The sequence below is a fragment of the Megalobrama amblycephala genome, linkage group LG8 (assembly GCF_018812025.1).
Source record: "Megalobrama amblycephala isolate DHTTF-2021 linkage group LG8, ASM1881202v1, whole genome shotgun sequence".
In the NCBI taxonomy this organism is placed as follows: Eukaryota; Metazoa; Chordata; class Actinopteri; order Cypriniformes; family Xenocyprididae; genus Megalobrama; species Megalobrama amblycephala.
Genome location: NC_063051.1, coordinates 5,613,653 through 5,636,813, shown reverse-complemented (window position 1 = coordinate 5,636,813; position 23,161 = coordinate 5,613,653). Strand labels below are relative to the sequence as shown.

The window sequence follows — 23,161 nt, the reverse complement described above, 5'->3', positions numbered from 1 at the left end:
GCCCATTTTCAGTTATCCGGGAGTGACGTGCGGTGACGCGCAGCTAAGATGGCCGCGTCCTCATTTTCGCTTCAAAACTGCTGTTCAGGAACTCTATGGGTGACGTCACGGACGCTACGTCCATATTTTTTTACAGTCTATGGGTTGCTCAAATCGATAAAATCGGGAACCCAGAAGGTATTTATATCGTTTACATAACTTATACCGTTTTTTAACTTTAGAAGTTGTCGCCTTTATAATAGCGTTTTGCGTCTGCTGATACTGAAATTAATATGGATACCTGCTTACCTCATTTGTTTTTGACTTGGTTAAATATCCACATTCTTCATGGTATCGTTTGTAGGGAAGATAAGCTATTTTATCCCACTGAATGATAATTTGATGTTTTCACTTCAGTTTTGTAGTTTTCCGTTCACAATGTTGATCTGGTTACCATGAGAACAGTGTCACGCGCTGCTGCTTCAGCCATCAGAAAATGTCCAAATAAATAAATGTTTAAAAAGCTGACAGACGTCGATTCAACAACAAAGACAACACTTTCAAAAACACTCAGCTATGTGATTATTTTATTGAGTGATAGGGAGTGGGTTAAATCAGTGACATTATTAGATTTGATATACTGTACGGCGTCTTCCCGTCACCTCCTCAAACTGCTTCCCTTAGTTTGTTTTTACACGTATAAGGCAACAATTGTATTACAGCGTCCAGTTTTTTTCTTTGAACGATGATGTGAACTCCTGTTGCAATTCTCGATTCAGCATAAATGACCTACATGGCGATATTTTTCACAATCGCGACAGAAAATCACAAATACTCCCCTAACTTCAATAGCAGAAAGGCAGCGCGATATAAATCCAGACTAGAACTGAACGCGGCGTGACGGCAGCTTCACATTCTCTATATCTATCTCCTCGATGGCAGGAAAGTCTTTCAATTCAGTGGAAAAGTCACTCATCTACATAACATAAAGATCACGTCTAACATATGTTATGATTTTCTGTTTATACCTTTCTAAATCAGCACAGAAAGGACTTTTCTCCATCTCTTCCATTCTAATTTTCACTGCTTGCCCTCCACCGGTGTTTCGCGCGTCACCAGAACCACGTGATTGCAAACAACCTAGGAGGTGTGCGCTGAGGCTCCGCCTTCAATCGGGTGGGACACGTCTTTGAGTCATTTCGTGTTGAATTCATTGAGGTAAGATCTCCGTGGGTGAAAACATGAACACACTGGATAGCCGCTTTATAGTAAAAAATGAAGTTGTGCTTGTAAAAAAAAAATGAGGCACTAACACTGTTTTTCATGTTTGATACTGTAAAGCTTCTTGATTTTAAGCAATCTATTGAATAAAGTGCTGTATGACGTGACGTGACTGGAGTGCTACTTTGCAGAGCTCATGCTAACATTCCCATGCTGGGACGTCAGATGTTTTTCTTATGCTTTCTATAATAAATGCTGTTTTCTCATTTTTGTTGTGTTTATTTTGTTAATGAGAAGAAAGTGCACGGCACATATTTACATATTCATATAACCGTCGCTCTCAGCGGTGTGGGCGGCGTCAGATGTTCGTTTACAATATATCGCTGGTCACGCATTTCGAACTTCGTTTTACTCCTAAACGAAGAACGAAAAAGAACTTTGTTTGAAGTATACCGGGGCCTTAAGAAAGGCAGTTACAGAAAGGAAATAATAAATATCCTTACCAAAAAAACCCGACTGTGTAAATTCTTGACATAAACAGATCGCATTTAAAGTTATTAAAGCATTTTCCCGAGAAGTCGCCGAAAGAACTCAAACAAACACAAACAAGAGCGTTTGAATGCAGTCTATCAGCATGTATCGAATATACCTGGTACTCGGTACTACAGAGATGCTGGTACGTAAACTATTTTCTTTTGTACTTTGTAATACCAGTACGTTTGACAACCTTATTGCTGTGTCAACGTATTTTTTTTACATAGTATGTGAAAAAGTATGCATTAAAAAATAAACATTTCAAATAGTACTGCCGTTTCAATTCAAAGAAAAAGGAGTATAAAAATTGAATCATAAAATCTAAATTTTACTTACTCTATTTTGCCTTTGTAAGGCAGTGAGCATACCATTTTTTCATCTTGGAAATAAAAACTCTCCAACCACACCACCCCCCCACCCACCCCGCCCCCTTTCTTATTATTGTTTCTTGTATTGTTTGTTTATTATTGTAGCCCACATTTAAAATAAAATAAAATAATTGTTAAAATAAAACAGTTAATTTGCCAAACTGAGTGCATTGCGGGGTATGGTATTTTAAGCCCCGGGTATACTTCAATTTCAGCACCCGGACGCGTCTCGCACGCAGTCGCGTCCGCGCATCCTTCAAAGTATACTAACCACGAATGCGCGCGGGTGACCGAGTTCGACACATGTGCAGTACAATTTTTCACTGGGTAGGATTGGAGAAGACAAATAGTGCATCCACCATTACAACGTAGTTCAGAAGATACACCAAAAACGATGGAGAAGGCATGCTTATGAGTTTATTTGTCTTGTGTATGAATTGCTCTATACACACTCTTCTTCGAAGACTGCACATTCTGCTCAGCACTGTGCATATTGCCACCTAGTGGACTCTTCTGTCCTGCTTGCGCATGCGCTGTTGCACGTGCACCGTCCGCATGGTCTCGAAATTTGGGCTGCACGCGGACGGGGTTACGTCATGCAGACGGTGCACGAACGCGGACGGCCGAAATATACCCGGGGCTTTACACAGAGTGGTCTGCACATTATGTAGTAGGTCAGTCAGGGTTTCCATGGATAGAGAAAATTCAAATAGTATGTACAGTACATACTGCAGAAAGTATACAGTTAGTACACTAGTATGCTATGCTCATTATTTTATGGGCTGATAGGGCTTTTTTAGAGGGTGTGTGGAAAAGGTGGAGCTTGAACCAATTAGCTGCCAGTCGCACGGTAGCTTTCAAACCAGTCTTAACAAGGAGCACAAGGCCTGAATGTGTTTTACTGAATCTCGTTTATTTGATGTCAGCTCGTATAAATGATAACTGCAAGACTGAATGTGGCCCATGAACACCCTGTGTGTATGTGAGATACAGAGAGAGTGAGAGAGAAACAAGAATGAGAGAAGGTGAGAAAGCGACTAGGCTCTCCTCAGGGAAAACAGTTTCGTTTTGATCATGTTATCAGTGAGGAGAACAAGGGCCAGCGTACCAGTCCGTGCTGTCAGGTCTGCAATGTCCTGTTTGTTTGGACCTGCTCTGTGCTGCAAGTTTGATCAGAGATCAGAATGTGACTTACAGGCAAAGGTTAGGCTGGCCTCCCTGCTGACAATAGTCCCGAAGGAGTTGGAAGCGAGGCACTGGTACGTCCCAGCGTCCTCATCTTTATTGAGATGGTTGATGCGAAGGTTGCCTCCAGAGAGGCTGTGATGGGAGCCGGGTTTAGGGTTGACCAGACTGCCATTTAGTTTCCACCTACAAGACAAAGGAGTTCACAGTTCAGAGATTTCAATATGAACTCATACATTTCTCATCACGACCTTCCATGACCGAACTATCACAGCAAGGATTTTATCTTCTGTCATTGAAGATCTATTTTAAAATATCGAAATTAACACCACCGAAAGTTTGGTGTCAGCAAGTTTATTTTATAAAGAAATTAATATGTTTATTCAGCAAGAATGAATTAAACTGATCAAAAGTGACAAGTGTCATTTAATGTTAATTTCTATTTCAAATAAATGCTGTAAATCTTGTAATATTTTAAAATATATTGAAACAGAAAACAGAAATTTTAAATTTTAATAACATTTCACAATAAGTGAAAGTGCAGTTACTGCATTTTGTGATCAAATAAATGCAGCCTTGGTGAGCATAATACAATAAAAATAAAACTTTTTTTTTTTTAATTTTCTCCTAATTTTGGGAAAACATTCGAGACAAAATTGATACTTAAAATATTCCTCAATTAGAACTCTTTAAATCTCCTGAAGTATGAAAAAGCAACTTTTGAGAAACAAAAATCATTTTGAATGTTAAGTTTTAACATTAACACTTAATTTAACACTTAAGTCAACATTACATAAAAACCATTTATTTTAATTAATTATTTTAACGTAAGAAAACACAACACACTTTTCAATCATAACATTTAACAATGTTTGATTTCCATTAAAAAGACATTTGGATGCTTCATTTACATATTTTGGGACCACTGTACAGTATATTATTTTGATTGAATATACAGAATGTGTCTCTGAATAGTCCATATATTTCCATGTATTAACAGTTTACTTTATATATATGAGTATATGTATAGCATATCACATTGTTTAATATATAAAGTATAAAGTACAAAAAGTAAATCTTCAGGTTTACAAACAAACACAGCAGTCAATATCAGCTAATAAAGTTTAATAAGAAAGCACATGGCCGGAAGCAAGGGTTTTTTGGATCTATTGGCTGTCATCAGACATGTGGGTACAAATCTGTGCTGGTGAAACAAAAGTTCTAAAGTGTGATCCCACATAAAAACAACCAGTGAACTGCAATGAGTTACCGAGATGCAGTGCTGTTATTAGACTCCAGAGTAAAGCACTTAGTACACTACACTAACTCCAATGGGATTGTCCTTGCAATTAGTGCACTGTAAAGTGCTTTGCATAAAAATGTGTCTGCTAAATGAAAAGCAACCAGCTGTAGCCCTGATAAATTCAGAAGCTTGTTTTTTTTTTAGCCCATTCCAAGATTAATGCCCAGAATGGCACGGCTTGTGACCATCCATCTTGTTGAACACAAAGTCATACAGCATCAAATGTGAGCTTTATCATGACAGAGCACCAATTAAAACTAATATTTGCAATAAGCATTTCTGTATTCTATAGCACGCAGTGTGATTACTACAGGAATTTACTGAGATTACTGAAGGATTGAATTCATTTAAGGTATCAACAGATTCTCCAACCCTTCAAACAGCCTTATTAAAATAAACAATATGCCAAATCAATACAAAAACCCACATATACACCAGGCTTGTAAAAATCGCTCTCTTTTCATCATTAACTGTGGTAATGGGAAGAGGATGATACTTCGTTAATGAGGTTATGTGTGTGTGTGTTTTATGAGAGATCTATGTCAGGCTGCATGATTATTTGAAACAAAACCAAAATCGCTGTGTTGACATCAAAAGGCCTTATCTTTTTTTTTTTTTTAAGCCAATATCAAATCACTACATAATTTGTCAGACTGCTTACAACTCATTATACCGTTGTAATGTGATGTGAAACAGGATGCTCAATGAGAAAAAAAAAAAGTACTGTAGGGTCAGAGTTGATTTTATCCATCAGTAATTGACTGGATCATGAAAAGTGGTCACTAAATTACAGCCAGTTGGTGGAGATGGGTTGAAATCTAAAGGCCAATTTATACTTCTGCGTCGAGTGTACGCCGTAGCCTACACGTAGCCGACGCCATCGTGAGCATTTCTATTTTTATTATTCTTTTTTATGTAAAGCACTTTGAATTACCACTGTGTATGAAATGTGCTATACAAATAAAATTGCCTTGCCTTGCCTTGCCTTTATACTTCTTCGTTCTGTCTGCGTTTCTCTGCAATTACAGAGCCGAAATGCTAGTTGGTGGTGAGGTTTAAATATTTCACTGTGTTGAGTTTCTTTGCCGCTGTTTTGAGTTTAGGCTACTACAAACAATGGCGACTGAAACAGCGGATCATGTTGGAGTTGGAGCTCATCGATGTTGAAAAACAGTTACTTTTAGTGAAATTACTAAAACTAAAATGCAGAAACGAGAGAAGGCGTTGGAGGAGATGTGAACCGGTTGAAGGAAAAGGAGGGTGAATTTTCTCTGCTCGTCCGGCCAGAACATGCCGGAAATGCATAGGAGGAAATGCGATGCTACCAAGCCGACAAATCACAGATCTTGCGGTCTGCGTCGCCATGATGTCTAGTTATATTTTTGGGGAGGTGCGCGTCAGGGTATGGTGCAGGGTACACGACAAAGCGTAGGCTACGTCGTACTCAGTGTTGCCAAGTCAAATTGGGATACTTTTACACTGTTGCCGCAGCTTATTTTTCATGTCCGCAGGTTGAAGCGACCCCAAATAATATGATATTTAGCCCCTGGAATGCTAATTTTACCAGGGGAACCCAGCCAAAAACGCAGATTGGGTGAGTTTTGTTGTGAAAACCTGGCAACCCTGGCCGTACCTACTGCCTACACTTGACGCAGAAGTATAAATTGGGCTTAAATCTTGGTGACGGAATTTTAGACCGAAATTTCGGAAAAAAATTTTTTTTTACCTTTTTAATGATGGATCATTTAGATCAGGAACTAAATCAGAAAGTATGTAGGGTTAATTTTGATATAATGCTGATATTTTATAGCAGCCTTCAGTTCAAGACACTAGACCAGTATTTCTCAACCCTGGTCCTGGAGGACCCCCAACACTGCACATTTTGAAAGTCTCCTCTGTCTGAGACACTCATTTCAGGTAGTGGAGTTTCTTCTAATGAGCTGATGAGTTGAATCAGGTGTGTTTAATTAGGGAGAAAGACAAAACCTGCAGTGTTGGGGGTCCTTCAGGACCAGGGTTGAGAAACACTGCACTAGACAGTGTTTGCTAGTCTGCGATATACGCAAGGTGCCCCTGCTATGTGCCTGACAGGCTGATTAGCCTTACAGGCTCAGTATGGTTAGAGTTAGCATCAAGTTTAGGGTTATGTCCTCAACCGCCTGTCAGGCACAAAGCGGGGCACCTTCCACCAATCTCAGCTGCAGATATTGCAGTAGACAGCACAAAAACCAGTATACATCCCTGTGAACAAGATGTTTCAACTATATTTTCCGCAATAACATTATTTTATGTAACCATTTTGCTTCCAAGCACACATGGACTAAAAGCCATAAAACTTGACTGAATTCACAATAGCTATGTTCCTTTTTAAAGGGATAGTCCACCTAAAAACTCGTCATTTAATCACCCCCACGATGTTCTAAACCTGTATGACTTTCTTTCTTCTGTGGAACATAAAGATAAAGATATTTTGAAGAATATCGGTAACTAAACAGTTTGGGTTCCCATTGGCTTCCATTGTATGGACAAAAAAACTGCTTCAGAATACATTCTTCAGAATATCTTCTTTTGTGTTCAGCAGACTAAAATGCATAATAGTTTGGAACGACATTAGAGTGGGTAAATGATGACAGAGTTTTCATCCCTAGCAAGAAAGCTTATGTTATGTCTCCCAGTTCAGCATGCGGTACATTCACACCGTGCTTTCCTAAATGGTGTTTGCAGTACAACATCTTGTTTTCTTTGTCTGTTTCACATTTGTATACAGATGCATCTTATTTTCCTAAACAAAAACAGAATCTCCCTAATGCCCCCTGAGAGGAGGGTCATTTGCAAACACACAGACTCTTCACACCAGGAAGCGACTGCGTGTCTATGCAAAGCTCAGAAATAATATGGGTGTAGCCCTACATTGCTTCTTTCAGGACTTCTGCTCTCGAGTCTAATTTGAATCTAGTACCTCTAAATCAAAGACACCCGCACATTCCCGACACGTCGAGTGTTTTCAAAAGACAAAAAAGCAATAAATATTTCATATTTGTAGCCCACAGTGAGCGATACTGCACAGTCTTTAGAGATGCCAGTAATTGATAGGAGTGGCGAGTTTCCAAATCTCAGGCTCAATAATAAGATGATTTCTCTTTCCTGCTAGTTTCCAAGCGCCCTTTTCTGCTCTGTTTGATCTTAGTGAGGCTGATGAAAAGAAAAAGGGACGAGTGGTTTTTGACAATAAAATGAGTTTCTTGTTTGTTTGAGATTCCTGATTTGGCGATTTGTGAAGGGTAAAAGCACACTCGCAATTAAGAATAATGACAACATCATGCGAAATCAAACTCGTTGGTTGAAATGTCGCATCTAAGACATCCAATTATATAACGTAGCATCGCATTGAAACAAGAAGGGTACGAATGGATGTCATCAGTTATTACTAACCCCCTGTCCCTGGAAGAAATTGAGATTTCACCACCTACACTTCCCATCTTGGGTGACAAAACATCCAGTTCGTGTCACAGACAGCCTGTGTTATTTCTCTTTATCTCCAAGTTTTTGTGACACATTTGCATTTTCACACTACGCCAATGCTTCGTTCTTGTTTCATCATGGGGGCCAGAAATACCGCCGCATTCTCCCGAAAAATGTAACAACTTCATTTCAAAAGATCAATTATCAGCATACAAATGAGAATGCTGCTATATGACAGCATGTCAAGAAACTTTGTGTAACCGCTAAAAAAACGGCCACTTCCCATCTGCTGCTGTAACTATGGCTACGGGCTATCCTTTGATTGACGATTCTCCCTCAACTTCACGACGAGGTGATGCAAGGATACTCTGTAGCATTCTCTAGTCTCCTTCATGTCTTAAGCTAAGCTTCTTGAAGTGAGGTAAAGAGGAGAAGTGAATTAGAATGAGAAGCTACAGAGAGAGAAGGTGGGACGTCTGAAGTATAAGGAGCAGCTGTCGTCTCAGATGAAGAGAACCTAGCAGTATAATTTACAATAAGTTGTTAAACTTCAATTATACCGCCTCTTCAACCTTCTCCACAAGGAATAGGTGTTACAAAGCGGCAGACCAAGGAAGGTTAACAGGGCTTTTCAATAAGCAATGATATAACATGGCTTTTTTCGGTTTTATTCTTGGTATTTTAATGATAGTTAACGGATAGTAAAAGAGTGGAGAGGAACTATTGGGAGAAGATGGGTCAATGAGATCAGGAAATGACACAAGCCAGGCTTGAAAAATCACAATTTCCATGCCAGGTGATGTTTCGCACAACATATAGTACCAGTTAGAGGTTTCCAAAAAAAAACAAAAAAAAAAAAACTTAAAATTGCCCACATTCTGTTCAAGGTTAGTTTAGTAACATTTTTAAAATATTTTTGTTTCTTATGCTCACAAATGTTGCATTTCTTTGATCAAAAATACAGCAAAAAAGTGAAATATTATTACAATTTAAAATATCTGTTTTCAATTTTAATATATTTTAAATGTAATTTATTCCTGTGATGCAAAGCTGAATTTTCTGCATCATTACTCCAGTCTTCAGTGTCACATGATCCTTCAGAAATCATTCTAATATGCTGATTTGGTGCTCAAGAAACATTTATTATTATTATCAATGTTGAATTTTATACATACTACAACTACATGGACAATATGTGATTCCAATAGTTATGTGGCAGTGCTAATATCTAACTTAAGACTGATTAAAAAAAAAGAGCTGGTTTTGTTACACGGCTCCCTGCAGTAATTGATTCTGATTGGTCAATCAAATCATGCTATTATATTTGTGTAGTAGTAAACTGTACAATTGACTATTTAGGCAAGTGATTTCCTACATTACAGAGAGTTTCAACTTTTTCTTCTCACATAATAAAGTAATTGCAACTCAGATAAATATGTTATGTCCATTTATTTATGCATATCCATATAATAAACAAAAATAATGTACCGCGCTCACCCTGTTAGGGTTTATTTTGTGATAATGTCAAAATATTATTCTGTATGACCAAATCAACCTGACTGCACTAAGTTACACCAACAAAAGTATGTAATATAGGTCAGTTCAGGTAGAAATGCACTTTTTCACTTTAAAGTGTAGTTTGACATAAAAATAATAGTACTGAAGTATGATAACATAGGATCACAACATCAAACACCTCACGGCAGTGACAGCTTTAACCAGACGCTCCATTTGCTGAGCACATGCTTTACGTGCTCATGCTCAACCAGACATTACGTAGTGCTATACAACACCATCTGGCTCAGGAGACAGGAGGCAGTTTTAGGATATGTTGCACACTTTAAGTCTTTCTGTGTAACACGTTCTTTACTAAAACCTTCTTCAAGAAGGTAGACACACACCAGATGCCTTAGCTCAAAAGCTACATTCACAGCTTTGATTATCCTCCGGGCTTGTGCACGGGCTTAACAGAATAGCTTAAGTAAAAACATAAAATTCTGCCATCATTTAATCAACATTGTGTCATTCCAAACCTGTATGACTTTGTGGAACATAAAAAAAAATAATAAAAAAAAAAATGTCCAAACAATTACATTTACAATGATTTAGGAGCTGTCAAGCGAGCTATCATAAAAGTGGTCCTTGTATATATATATATATATATATATATATATATATATATGACTTGAGCACTATATTTAAAATCATCTATGTAGAAAGGAGTGAAGTTTAAGCCATTATTCATGAAAATGTTCCCCTCCTGTGAGCAATTAACTAGAGAACTGCTGCAACCCAAAACCCTAACTTGGAATATAGCACACAGGCACTGGGGAAGGATGGGAGTAGTTCAGGAGGTTGAACTTAATGCACTTTGAAAGTGATGGACACTAGAGCTGTTGAAAGAAGGACATTCATCAAAAGGCTCCATGATTCAACCTTCCTGACAGGAAAGAGGAAGCTACTGATTAGCTTTTCCATTAAGCTTGATCAATTCTGGAACAGCACATGGATCCGTCTTTCTACAGCACTTCTGAACAGTGTCAGGGGAACACGTTCATTAGAGGCCAGTCGCTACATTAGCATACTTAAGAACATACTTAACTATAAATAAATAAATCATAATATGTGAGGGAGAATGAAAAGGCCAATATACAGCTAAAATTCTCAATATTTTTCAGTCTTTTGACAATGTTTCTAAATACTTATCTCAATAATTATGCTTTTGCTTGAAAACGGCTCAAAAATACACTACCACTCAAAAGTTTTAGATCTGCAGGATCATGTGACACTGAAGAATGTAGTAATAGCTGCTGAAAATTCTGCTTTGCCATCACAGGAATAAATTACATTTTAAAATATATTCAAATAGACTTAGAATAGAATAAATGCAGCCTTGGTGAGCATAATAGACTTCTTTTAAAAACATTAAAAACAAATATTACCCACCACAAACTTTTGAACATTTGTATATATCACAATAATTATGTACTGTAACTGTTTGAAAACAGTTAAAAAATGTCAAGTAGATTCAATAATTCATTGAATGTAAGAGCTAAATGTAAAACTAAAGAATCTAATTACAAATAATCAAAGCATGTTTCCATATCTTTTCCACTAAATGAATTTTTAATTTAAAAAAAATAAAAATGTTAGTTTCATTCACAGCGCTTCAATTTTTTCCTTATTCCAAAAGGAATTAAATTCATTATTTTCCTCAAAATTCTACAAACAATACACCATAATGACAACATGAAAGAAGCTTGTTTGAAATCTTTGCAAATTTATTAAAAAAACAACAACAACAACAAAAAAAAAAACACAATTGTACATACAGGTGCATCTCAATAAATTAGAATATCATAAAGTTTTTTTTTTTTCGTAATTTAATTCAAAAAGTAAAACAAATATATTCTAGATTTATTAGACAAAGTAAAATATTTCCAGACTTTTGTTTTCATGTTGATGATTACAGCTTGCTGCTCATCAAAATCAAAAAATCAGTATCTCAAATTATTAGAATATTTAATTTCAAGTTCTATTAAATTACCATTCTCAGGGTATAAGGTCCCAGAGTCTGGAGGAAGAGTGGAGAGGCACAGAAACCATGTTGCTTGAAGTCCAGTGTGAAGTTTCCACAGTCAGTGATGATTTGGGCTGCCATGTCATCTGTTGGTGTTGGTCCACTGTGTTTTCTGAAGTCCACAGTCAACGCAGCCATATACCAGGAAATGTTAGAGCACTTCATGCTTCCTTCTGCCGACAAGCTTTTTGGAGATGCCAATTTCATTTTCCAGCAGGATTTGGCACCTGCTCACACTGCCAAAGGTACCAAAAGCTGGTTCAATGACCATGGTGTTACTGTGCTTGATTGGCCAGCAAACTCGCCTGACCTGAACCCCATAGAGAATCTATGGGGTATTGTCAAGAGGAAGAAGATGAGACGCCAGACCCAACAATGCAGATGACCTGAAGGCCGCTATCAAAGCAACCAGGGCTTCCATTACACCTGAGCAGTGCCACATGCCACGCTGCATTGATGCAGTAATTCATGCAAAAGGAGGCCCAACCAAGTATTGAGTGCATAGAAATGTACATACTTTTCAGAAGCCTGACATTTCTATTTAAAATATCCTTTTTTTTTTTATTGATCTTATGAGGTATTCTAATTTATTGAGATTGGTGGGTTTTTGTTAATTGTGAGCCAAAATCATCACAATTAAAAGAACCAAAGACTTAAAGTACTTACAGTCTGTGTGCTTTGAATTTATTTAATACATGAGTTCCACAATTTGAGTTGAATTACTGAAATAAATGAACTTTTCCACGACTTTTCCACAATTTATTGAGATGCACCTGTAAGTACTTACAGCCTTTGCTCAATACTTTGTTGAAGAACCTTTGGCACCAATTACAGCCTCAAGTCTTTTTGAGTATGATGCTACAAGCTTGGCACACCTATTTTTGGGCAGTTTCTCCCATTCTTCTTTGCAGGACCTCTCACGCTCCATCAGGTTGGATGGGGAGCGTCGGTGCATAGCCATTTTCAGAACTCTCCAGAGATGTTCAAACGGGTTCAAGTCTGGGCTCTGGCTGGGCCACTCAAGGACACTCACAGAGTTGTCCCGTAGCCACTCCTTTGTTGTCCTGTTGGAAGATGAAGTCTCGCCCCAGTCTAATGTCCAGTACGCTCTGGAGCAGGTCTTCATCAAGGATGTCTCTGTACATTGCTGCATTCATCTTTCCCTCGATCAGTTCCTGCCGCTGAAAAACATCCCTACAGCATGATACTGCCACCACCATGCTTCACTGTAGGAATGGTATTGGCCAGGTTATGAGCGGTGCCTGGTTTCCACCAGACATGGCGCTTGCTATTCAGACCAAAGAATTCAATTTTTATTTCATCACACTAGAGAATTGTTTCTCATGGTCTGAGAGTCCCTCAGGTGGGCTGTCATATGCCTTTTACTGAGAAGTGACTTCCATCTGGCCACTCTACCATACAGGCCTGATAGGTGGAGTGCTACAGAGATGTTTGTTCTTCTGGAAGTTTCTCCTCTCTCCACAGAGAAACACTGGAGCTCTGTCAGAGTGACCATCGGGTTCTTGGTCACCTCCCTGACTAAGGCCCTTCTCCCCAGATTGTTCAGTTTGGCCGGGCGGCCCACTCTAGGAAGAGTCCTGGTGGTTCCAAACTTCTTCCATTTACAGACAATGGAGGCAACTGTGTTCATTGGGACCTTCAATGCTGCAGAAATCCTGTCTCAGATGTCTGCAGACAATTCCTTGGACATCATGGCTTGGTTTGTGCTCTGACATGCACTGTTAACTGTGGGACCTTATATAGCCAGATGTGTGCCTTTCCAAATCATGTCCAATCAACTGAATTTACCACAGGTGGACTCCAATCAAATTGTACAAACATCTAAAGGATGATCAGTGGAAACAGGATGTACCTGAGCTCAATTTTGAGTGTCATGGCAAAGGCTGTGAATACTTATGTACATGTGAGTTTTTCATTTTTTATTTTTAATAAATTTGCAAAGATTTCAAATAAACTTCATTCACATTGTCATTATGGTGTATTGTTTGTAGAATTTTGAGGAAAATAATTAATTTAATCCCTTCTGGAATAAGGCTGTAACATAACAAAAATGTGGAAAAAGTGAAGCGCTGTGAATACTTTCCGGATGCACTGTATATTTTTATTTACTCATTTTCCTTTATATGCACCAATACATAGCAATAAACAGCAATATTTACCTACATACTTTTTACTGAAACATTCTAATCTATGAAAAATCCTACACAGGAACATTGGCTCACCCAATGGGGTGAGTTTGGGGAGGGACTATTTGTTTGTCCGACCAATGAGAGATGTGGGGAGCGTTCCGGAAACCTATCAGAAAACAGTCACTATTTTTCAAAAAAAAGTCACTCAAGTAAATCAGATGTTTGATGTTTAATGTACAGCGATAATGGGAAAAATGAGATTTCTCTTTGGGCGAGGCTACCCAGTGCAATGCTGCAGAAATAGAAACAAAGTGATTAGGACAAAAAAAATCTCAAGAAAAAAAATTAGCGCTTATCATGTTATGTCGCACATGGTGCTATTGATGCCAATGTGCACTGGCACAAAAGAGCATGTGCATTTTTGAAATCGATAAAAAGGGACTGAGGTACAATTTACTGAAGCAGTGATGCAGATGACCAAACAACAGTGTTTTTGCGGTGGCAAGTTGGCAGTCAGCTCACCTGTAAAAAGGAGGAGGGTCACCTTGCGCCTCACAGCTGAAAACCACCTCTCTGTTCTTCTCCATGGAGTCTACTGGAAACACAATGCTGCCTGGCTGCTTGGAGAACACTGGGCTCCGCAGCGTGTTGCCTACAGACAGAGAGAGAGGGAGAGAAAGAGAGCGATCAGCACGCTCCACTTACAGACACCCAACCTGCTTGCAAAACAAGCTATTAGCTGGTGGCACTGAGCGGGCCAGCATTGGTAAGGCATTAGAGAGTCAAACCACAAGCAGACAAAACATATCAATTAATTCAACTAACACCACGGCAACTGTAATGGAATCGCCGTTGATTGATATAGAACAACGGTTTGAAGACACGCGTTCATTGCTTTCCATCACCTCTGTGGTCTGTTTTTAACCTTCGCTATGGCAGCGCAGTTGTAACGGAAAACGCTCGGGCAATTAGACGTGTGGTAAGCGCCTCTCAGTTGTGATTTGAGGCTCCTCATGTGACGTGACACACTGAGAATGCTCACGCAACCTGCTCGGATAACAGCACCATTTTCTGGGATTCAAACATGGAACCAAATAGGCAAAGTTAGAAAATAAATCTTTATGTACCAATAAACTATACGGGATCAATCTATTAAACATATTCATAAGCATTAATTTACATTTTAACGCTTCCACATTTTCACAAAATCTGTCACTCAAAGTGTTAACATGATCAGATGCAAAAATAATGTCAAATATTCATATATGTATATACATGCAGTGTTGGGGTTGACACATTACAAGTAACGAGAGTTATGTGATCAGAATACTTTTTCAAGTAACTAGTAGAGTAATGCATTACTTTTTTCAATTTACAACAAAATATCTGAGTTACTTTTTCAAACAAGTTACTTTGTTTTCCCATTTACTGGCTGACACTGCTCCTACCCCCCATGCTGAGAGAAATCGGGAGTGCAGAGGCGTTGTGTGCACTGTGTAAACGTAATGGTTATTCTAGACTAGTTCTATACTAAATGTGAGCATACATTTACTCATTTACTTCTTCTCCGGTGTCGTATTCTGTATTCTAGAATAACAGCACAGCTGAAAGGCTTGTTGGTTTGAGCTGCGCCCTCTACTGTACAGGCGTGAATTTACATTTCCTTCAGCCTGAGGCTTATTCATTTCACTTTTGGTGTGAAAGGACCTTTAACATTTGCCAAAAATAAAACTTTTTTGTTGTTATAAAAACAAACAAACAAACAGCCCAATCCAGATGAGAAAAAGTAATGCAAAAGTAACGTAACATTACTTTCCATAAAAAGTAACTAAGTAATGCAATTAGTAACTTTTTTAGGGAGTAACGCAATATTATAATGCATTACTTTTAATCGAAGTTTTAACTTTTAACTAAATTGCTCCTTTACTGTATTTAGATGGTCTGTCCTTCTCCATTACAGCCTCAGCTAATTACACTTGTACTTTATATCACTTTAGATGTTGTTGGTTTGTGCATGTTTGCTGGCTCTGTGAAAAGAAAACTCATTAAGTATTGCACTTCACCCTGCTGGATCTCTGCCCAACTGGTGTAGCAAATTTTGAAAAGGGAAGGTAAAAACAGAGGAAGTAGTATTGAGACTAACTAACTTAGTGCAGCAGCCATAAAAAGCTCTAAAGGTCATCTGACAAGCAGCAAGAGTGAGCATTTTCTCCCCAAACCAGAGAACATCTACACATATTTCAGCTTCAAAATAACAGAAAAATGCTTTTTAGCGACAAGAGGTGTCAGCACATCATTGGTTGTGGTGAATATAAGCAGCTTAAAAAATTCAAAACATTATTTAAACAAGCAATAAAATGGGGAAAAAGGCAGCAGAAATCATAACCATTTTCTAAATCCATTTAATTCCATTTACTGAAAAATGCTTTCTGGTTTGAGAGCTTGTATTGCTTGCAGGAGACAAAGTGAGAGATAAACTTTAAGCTTCTTTTAAAGAGCAAAATGTTGGATTTTCTTTTTCCGGAGGTCTTTAAAAATGTATTTCTTCTTAGGCAGCCTGGTTGCATAATGTTTTGCCATAAGCCATGTGAATGTGTTTTGTACCTCAGACAATATTCAAAAAGTGTTGGCACAAAAAAAACAAAAAAAAAATCCAATAGTTAATATATTAAAAATATATTTCTACATTTCTTCTGGATATACAGAAATGAAAGGACAAATTTGTTTTTGTGAAATACGTCAGTTTTACAAAACTATTTTCAGAATTGATTAAAAAAAATCTAGTATCAGCTCACTCCATATGAAAAGCTTAAAAACAATGTAATATAAGAAGAACTTTTTGAACTGCCAGTTTCAACAAAATGCCTATTTCTATTAAATGCCTTTCTCAACATAATAGATTCCAATTTATTTCACTTATTGAATTTTTTTATAATTTTATTTTTTTTTTACTTAAATTGTAATATTGCATTTACAAAATATAACAAATTGACATGGGATAGTAATACCAGTCTTTTTTAACTTGTGGGGACATTTTTTTGGTCCACATAAGGAAAACAGCTTATAAATCACACTAAATTATGTTTTTTGAAAATGTAAAAATGAAGAAAGCTTTCTGTGATAGAAAGGTAGGTTTAGGGGTAGGGTTAGAGGATAGTATATATAGTTTGTACAGTATAAAAATAATTATGTCTATGGAAAGTCCCCATAAAAAATTTAAACCTGACATGTGTGTGTGCCTTAAAGGTGATAGAGAGGATCTTTTCGTCGACTGAGAATCCAAAGACTGTTACTGAGTTTTTGAAATGAGCGCATGCGTAAGAACAGCCCCCCTCCTTCACAGCTCATTTCAAAGGAACGCCTCCCAAAACTCGTGCACGAGTACTGGAACACGAGTGTTTACCACCGGCATTCGCTGTGTCGTGTTTTTTGGATTCATTATGTCGGACTCACCGCAGGTAACTCATAATCTGCAGTTGTTATTCCTGTCTCCTGACAAAAACATTGCATGCGGCGCCTGTGGAGTGTGGAAAGTTACTGGAGCGCGCAGCCGCGCTCGTCTCGCACAAGGACCGTCATGGCATTGATTGACAAGCCAGAGGGCCAATCGTTTACGCGATTGGCTGATGTTTTTAAGGCCCTACCTTGTGCACAGATGATGTATATTAATATTATTACTTTCAGTGCACCTAATAAATATTCTTTTATCAGTTAGTAAAGACAGTTTCAAGTAATATTGCAAAAATGTATAAAACAAAACATCCTCTTTAGCACCTTTAATTTAGAAATAACACATGAAATCAAGCAGGCGGTCCTGCTGAGAAATCTGAGAATACAGTACATGTAAATCTCAGGAATTATATTTTTCAAGTGATATGCTTTGTAATGTGAACAAATATCAAAAAGATACCCAGCTCTCATGTTCTGTTTCATCTCAAAATTTTCAAGTGTCAGTCTGTATTCAGCATCCATTCTACTACAACTGATGTGTCTTTCCAGAGTAAATGGATACTTACATCACCGGTGAAGAGCGCATTTGATACTAAGTGCCTTATTTCGCAACCCTTTTTTTCCCATTTTATTGGACTGGGTGTATATGTGTGAGCAAGTATGAATAGCTGTCTACACAATAACAGAATTTTATCCACAGTGCATAACACTAAAGAATAAGAAGAGCAAAGTACATGCGTATGGATGACTGCCACCAGTATGGCTGCTCTCTAGGTCCCGGGTGCTTTAATTGGGCTTGTTTTGCTTCCCATCACACAGACAGATACTTCATCTCAGCTCTAACTATCTCCACTAATTCCTCCTGTGACATGACAATGACAGCCCCTTATTTCAGTGTCAGAGACACCACGGTACATTCTCTCTGTACCTGGCGATAAACACTGCTCCACAACACATTGTTTAGATTTGTTTGGCAAAAATGTGAAACCTGTTTGGCCAATTATGATTCAAAAAATTCAACCTGGAATGTATTTACTGTCACTTTTGATCAATTTATTGCATCCCTGCTGAATAAAAGTTTTTTTTTTTTTCTATGGGCCCTATCATACACCCGGTGCAATGTGACGCCAGCCGCGACATAAGTTTCAGGCCGACGCAGTTATCATTTTTACGTCCAGCACCACGTTGTTTAAATAGCAAATGCACTCACGCCCATCTGTTTGCCCATGGGCGTGCTGATCTGAAAACAAGGTGTGTTCAGGCGCATTGTTGGCGTGTTGCTATTTTGAGGCAACTGAAAATGACTGCGCTACTGACCAACAAAAACCTGGTCTAAAGTCAATGGCGCAGTATTTTTTTATTACTTTTTTTGTTATTTAAAAGGCACGTTAGTAATATGCACCTATAGGTGGGTGCACAACGCACGTACACTCTGCTTGTTACGCACACAGGGACGCGCAGCAGCACACAAACATTTTTAAATCTTAAAAATAAAACGATGTAAATAGAGAATCCGCCATGGTGCAAGCGCAACCGGCTTTTAAAGGGAATGTGAGATGAGACTCTGATTGGTTGATTGGCACTTTACGCCCAAAACACACCCATGATAACTCATTAAGAGACTACGTACAACACTTTTGGACCATGTGCCTGGTGCAACGACCATTTTTTCTGTCGTTAAACTAGCAAAAGTGGATTCGGACATGCCCTAAGTGCACCTGCGCCATGCGCTTCAGACCATGCCCTTGGATCGTTAAAACAGGGCACTATATCTGAATACATATATATTTATATATGTAGATATATATTAATGCTGCTTTTACAGTTGCAGTCTTCTGGACAGTCTGGCATCAGTCCTCCTAGTTACCTAAAAGTGTCTCCACAGAAAAAGGGCATGAAGCAAAAATCATTGGTTTGATGTACATTCTCCATAATCTTACACCTACAGTCTCAGCTAATTACACTTGTGCTTTATTTTACTTTAGTTGTTGTTGGTTTGTGCATGTTTGTTGGCTCTGTGCAAACAAAACTCATTAAGTATTGCACTTCACCTCACTCTCTGCCGAAACTGATGTAGCAAATTTGGCAAAAGTGAAGGTAAAAACAGAGGAAGTAGAATTGAGACTAACCAACTTAGTGCAGCAGCCATAAAAAGCTCTAAAGGTCATCTGACTTCTAACAAGCAACAAGAGTGAGCATTTTTTCCCCAAACCAGAGAACATCTGCACATGTTTCAGCTTCAAAATAACAGAAAAATGCTTCTTAGCGACAAGGGGTGTCAGCACATCATTGGTTGCGCTAAATAAATAAGCAGCTTAGAAAATTTTCAAAACAATTTAAACGAGCAATAAGATGGGGAAAAAAACTGCAGAAATCCTAACCATTTTCTTAGGGTTCTTTTCTGAGAAATCCATTTAATTCCATTTACTGAAAAATGCTTTCTGGTTTCTGGTCTTAGCTTGTATTGCTTGCAGGAAACAAAGTGAGAGATAAACTTTAAGCTTCTTTTAGCAAAAAGTACAGACAGGCAGACAGACAGACAGACAGACAGACAGACAGACAGACAGACAGACAGACAGACAGACAGATAGATAGATAGATAGATAGATAGATAGATAGATAGATAGATAGATAGATAGATAGATAGATAGATAGATAGATAGATAGATAGATAGATAGATAGATAGATAGATAGATAGATAGATAGATAGATTTGTTTAAGCACATTAAACTGGGATAGAACAAAGTATTTATCAGAAAAAAAAACCAATGCATTTCACTTCATAAGAGATTTGTTCAACCAATCGCCAGGCCTTTATTGAAAATAAGAACATGTTCTTAATAATTTGCCTGGTAAAATAAAGGTTAAATAAATAAGAAAAATAAGTGCACAATTCCAGAGGGAGAGCACTAAACATATTCTGTATGTTTGACACTAGTGTTATATTTTCATATGTTACTGTTTATGTTGGATGCAGAGGGGCCAATCACCTGTACAAACACAAACGGAATATATCCAGAGGACATATGACACAATGCATGAGACACATTTCATAAGCCTTGCATCATGTCTTGCGCCATGACAACGTACAGCAATGAATAACAACACCACAAGATATTTCTGTAAGAACTTCCAGTTTATCCACAAACCATCTGAGGTTAACACAGGAAAGAGTAAACAAAGTTAACATTTTAATTAAAAATACGATCTTTAAAGTCAAATTAAATGGCAACAGCACAATTATTCAAGAACAGGTGCGTGCACCCTTTGGGAAGAAGAGTTGGTTCAAAACTGCAAGAACGCACCTCCTGTTCTTCAACCAGCATGTGCTGTGATCAACCACATATCCCAGTCAGTCAATTAATGACGCATACTCATTAAAAGATCCCCGCAGTGTCAAGAAAGACAAATGAAACACGACAGAGGATTAAACTTTAGTGTCAGTCGCATTTTTCCTCATCAAAAACATCTCGGCTTGCACTGCCAAACATGTTATGATACCTCAAACGAGTGTTAGGAGGAAGTCAGAGAGAGGGAGAAGGTATAGGAACAGGACCGGTTTGCAGTTTCCATGAATAAAACATTTATCGATATATACATATGCAGAAGAAAATGTCGAGCAAGCGTATCCAACAACAAAATGAAGCAGGTGCCAAAAAGGGAAACATAAAAACGAGAACGGTAGGAAAGAAAACAGGGCCAGCGGTGAATCGCTGACATCACCAATTAACAAGGGCTTGCCTGCGCAGCCATCTAGGAATACGTGCGCCTTCATGCAGCCACGAGAAGAATAATTGCGTCCCCAGAGATGGAGCAGGTGAGTCCACCTGGAGCAGAACAAGGGCTTCTGTTACTCAGAGACAGTCTTGGCTTTCATCAACAAGAAGTCAGCTCCCACTAATACTGTCATCAATGAAATGAAATGAAAGCTAATGAAAGCTTTAATGCAGTCAATTGCAGGAACCGAAGTGGCCTGGTATTAAGACGTCATCCTGCGCAAGATTATTTTTCACAAAGTCAGGAGGTACTTGAAATATCACAGGCGCTGGAGTGTCTCACTAAAAATTGATTACTTGGGGTTTCTGGTCTCCTTCAAAGACCAGATGGAGAGACTGAGGCTGAGGCTGCAGAAATGCAGACGTGGACGAGGATCAGGACAGCGCTGTATCACAGCCACAGCTGTACTCTGCTTGATAGTCTTTTTGAGGAGTCTGCAGGGCTGTGCTAATAGGACACTGCCGCTGTTGGCCTGGCAACGGGACACGGGGTGGCGTAGACCAGATGCCGTTGTCCACAACATCGGACAACTTAAGGCAGGAACACACCAAGCAGACGGTCGGCCGTCGGGCAGTTTTTCTTCGTCGGCCGACTAAGTTTTCTCAGTGTGTTCCGCACCGTCGGCTGAAGTTGGTCCTCGTCGGCCTTTTTTCGGCCGATTCAAAATGTTGAATGTCGGCGTTGTAGCTCGTCGGTCCGTCGGGCCATCGGATCATTCTGATTGGCTGTTCAGCCAAAATTTCCAACCCGGTCGTACGGCAATTCGTACGTATTTTACAAGGTGGCTAATTCGTATGAAATCGTATGATCTCACTCGTATGAATTATTGTGCTAAATCTGATTTGCTGTTCAGCTACTGCCGCCTGATGTTTCGGAAAGGCATTTCATCCCACGCAGGCGCAGAACTGACGTGCTGCTTGGCCGTCGGCTGTTTATCGTCAGTTTGGTGTGTAAGGGCAACTTTGGACACAGACGCTGCCGACGTGAGCAAACCCCGCAGTCTGCTTTCGTCGCCACTAGTTCGTCGGCGTCGGCGTCGGCTTGGTGTGTTCTGGCCTTTAGGGTGCGAATAGCAGTTGATAAAAAGAGTAATAACATGACAAAAGTTTGCAAAGTTTCCAACCCGGTCGTACGGCAATTCGTACGTATTTTACGAGGTGGCTAATTCGTACGAATTTGTATGATCTCACTCTTATGAATTACTGTGCTAAATCTGATTGGCTGTTCAGCTACTGCCGCCTGATGTTTCGGAAAGGCATTTCATCTCACGCAGGCGCAGAACTGACGTGCTGCTTGGCCGTCGGCTGTTTAGCGTCGATTTGGTGTGGCAGGGGAACTTTGGACACAGACGCTGCCGACGTGAACAAACCCCGCAGTCTGCTTTCGTCGCCACTAGTTCGTCGGCGTCGGCTTGGTGTGTTCTGGCCTTTACAGTGCGAATAGCAGTTGATAAAAAGAGTAATAACATGACAAAAGTTTGCAAAATTTCCAACCCCGTCGTACGGCAATTCGTACGTATTTTACGAGGTGGCTAATTCGTACGAATTCGTATGATCTCACTCGTATGAATTATTGTGCTAAATCTGATTGGCTGTTCAGCTACTGCCGCCTGATGTTTCAGAAAGGCATTTCATCTCACGCAGGCGCAGAACTGACATGCTGCTTGGCCGTCGGCTGTTTAGCGTCGGTTTGGTGTGGCAGGGGAACTTTGGACACAGACGCTGCCGACGTGAGCAAACCCCGCAGTCTGCTTTCGTCGCCACTAGTTCGTCGGCGTCGGCTTGGTGTGTTCTGGCCTTTATGGTGCGAATAGCAGTTGATAAAAAGAGTAATAACATGACAAAAGTTTGCAAAATTTCCAACCCGGGCGTACGGCAATTCGTACGTATTTTACGAGGTGGCTAATTCGTACGAATTCGTATGACCTCACTCGTATGAATTATTGTGCTAAATCATATGTATTTTACGAGTTGCCAAATTCGTATGAATTCATACAGATGACCTACCCCTAAACCTACTCGTCACTGGGGTTTAGACAAATCGTATGAATTCGTACAATTAAGGTCGTACGAATTCGCACAAATTAGCCACCACATAAAATACGTACAAATTGGTCATGAGATAGCGTTGAAGTTTCTCTTATCTCATTCT

The 23,161-nt window shown here is 39.0% G+C and overlaps 1 protein-coding gene across 5 annotated transcripts in view; it reads right to left on the bottom strand.

The window, feature by feature from the left end:
* Positions 1–23,161, bottom strand: part of cntn4 (contactin 4) — a 197,361-nt gene that overhangs the window by 114,378 nt on the left and 59,822 nt on the right. For all 5 annotated transcript variants that reach the window (XM_048198885.1, XM_048198887.1, XM_048198888.1 and 2 more), the window contains 2 exons: positions 14,305–14,434; positions 3,298–3,473 (listed from right to left, as the gene is read on the bottom strand). In XM_048198885.1, the coding sequence (XP_048054842.1) occupies positions 3,298–3,473; positions 14,305–14,434 (306 nt within the window). The remainder of the gene's footprint in view (positions 1–3,297; positions 3,474–14,304; positions 14,435–23,161) is intronic.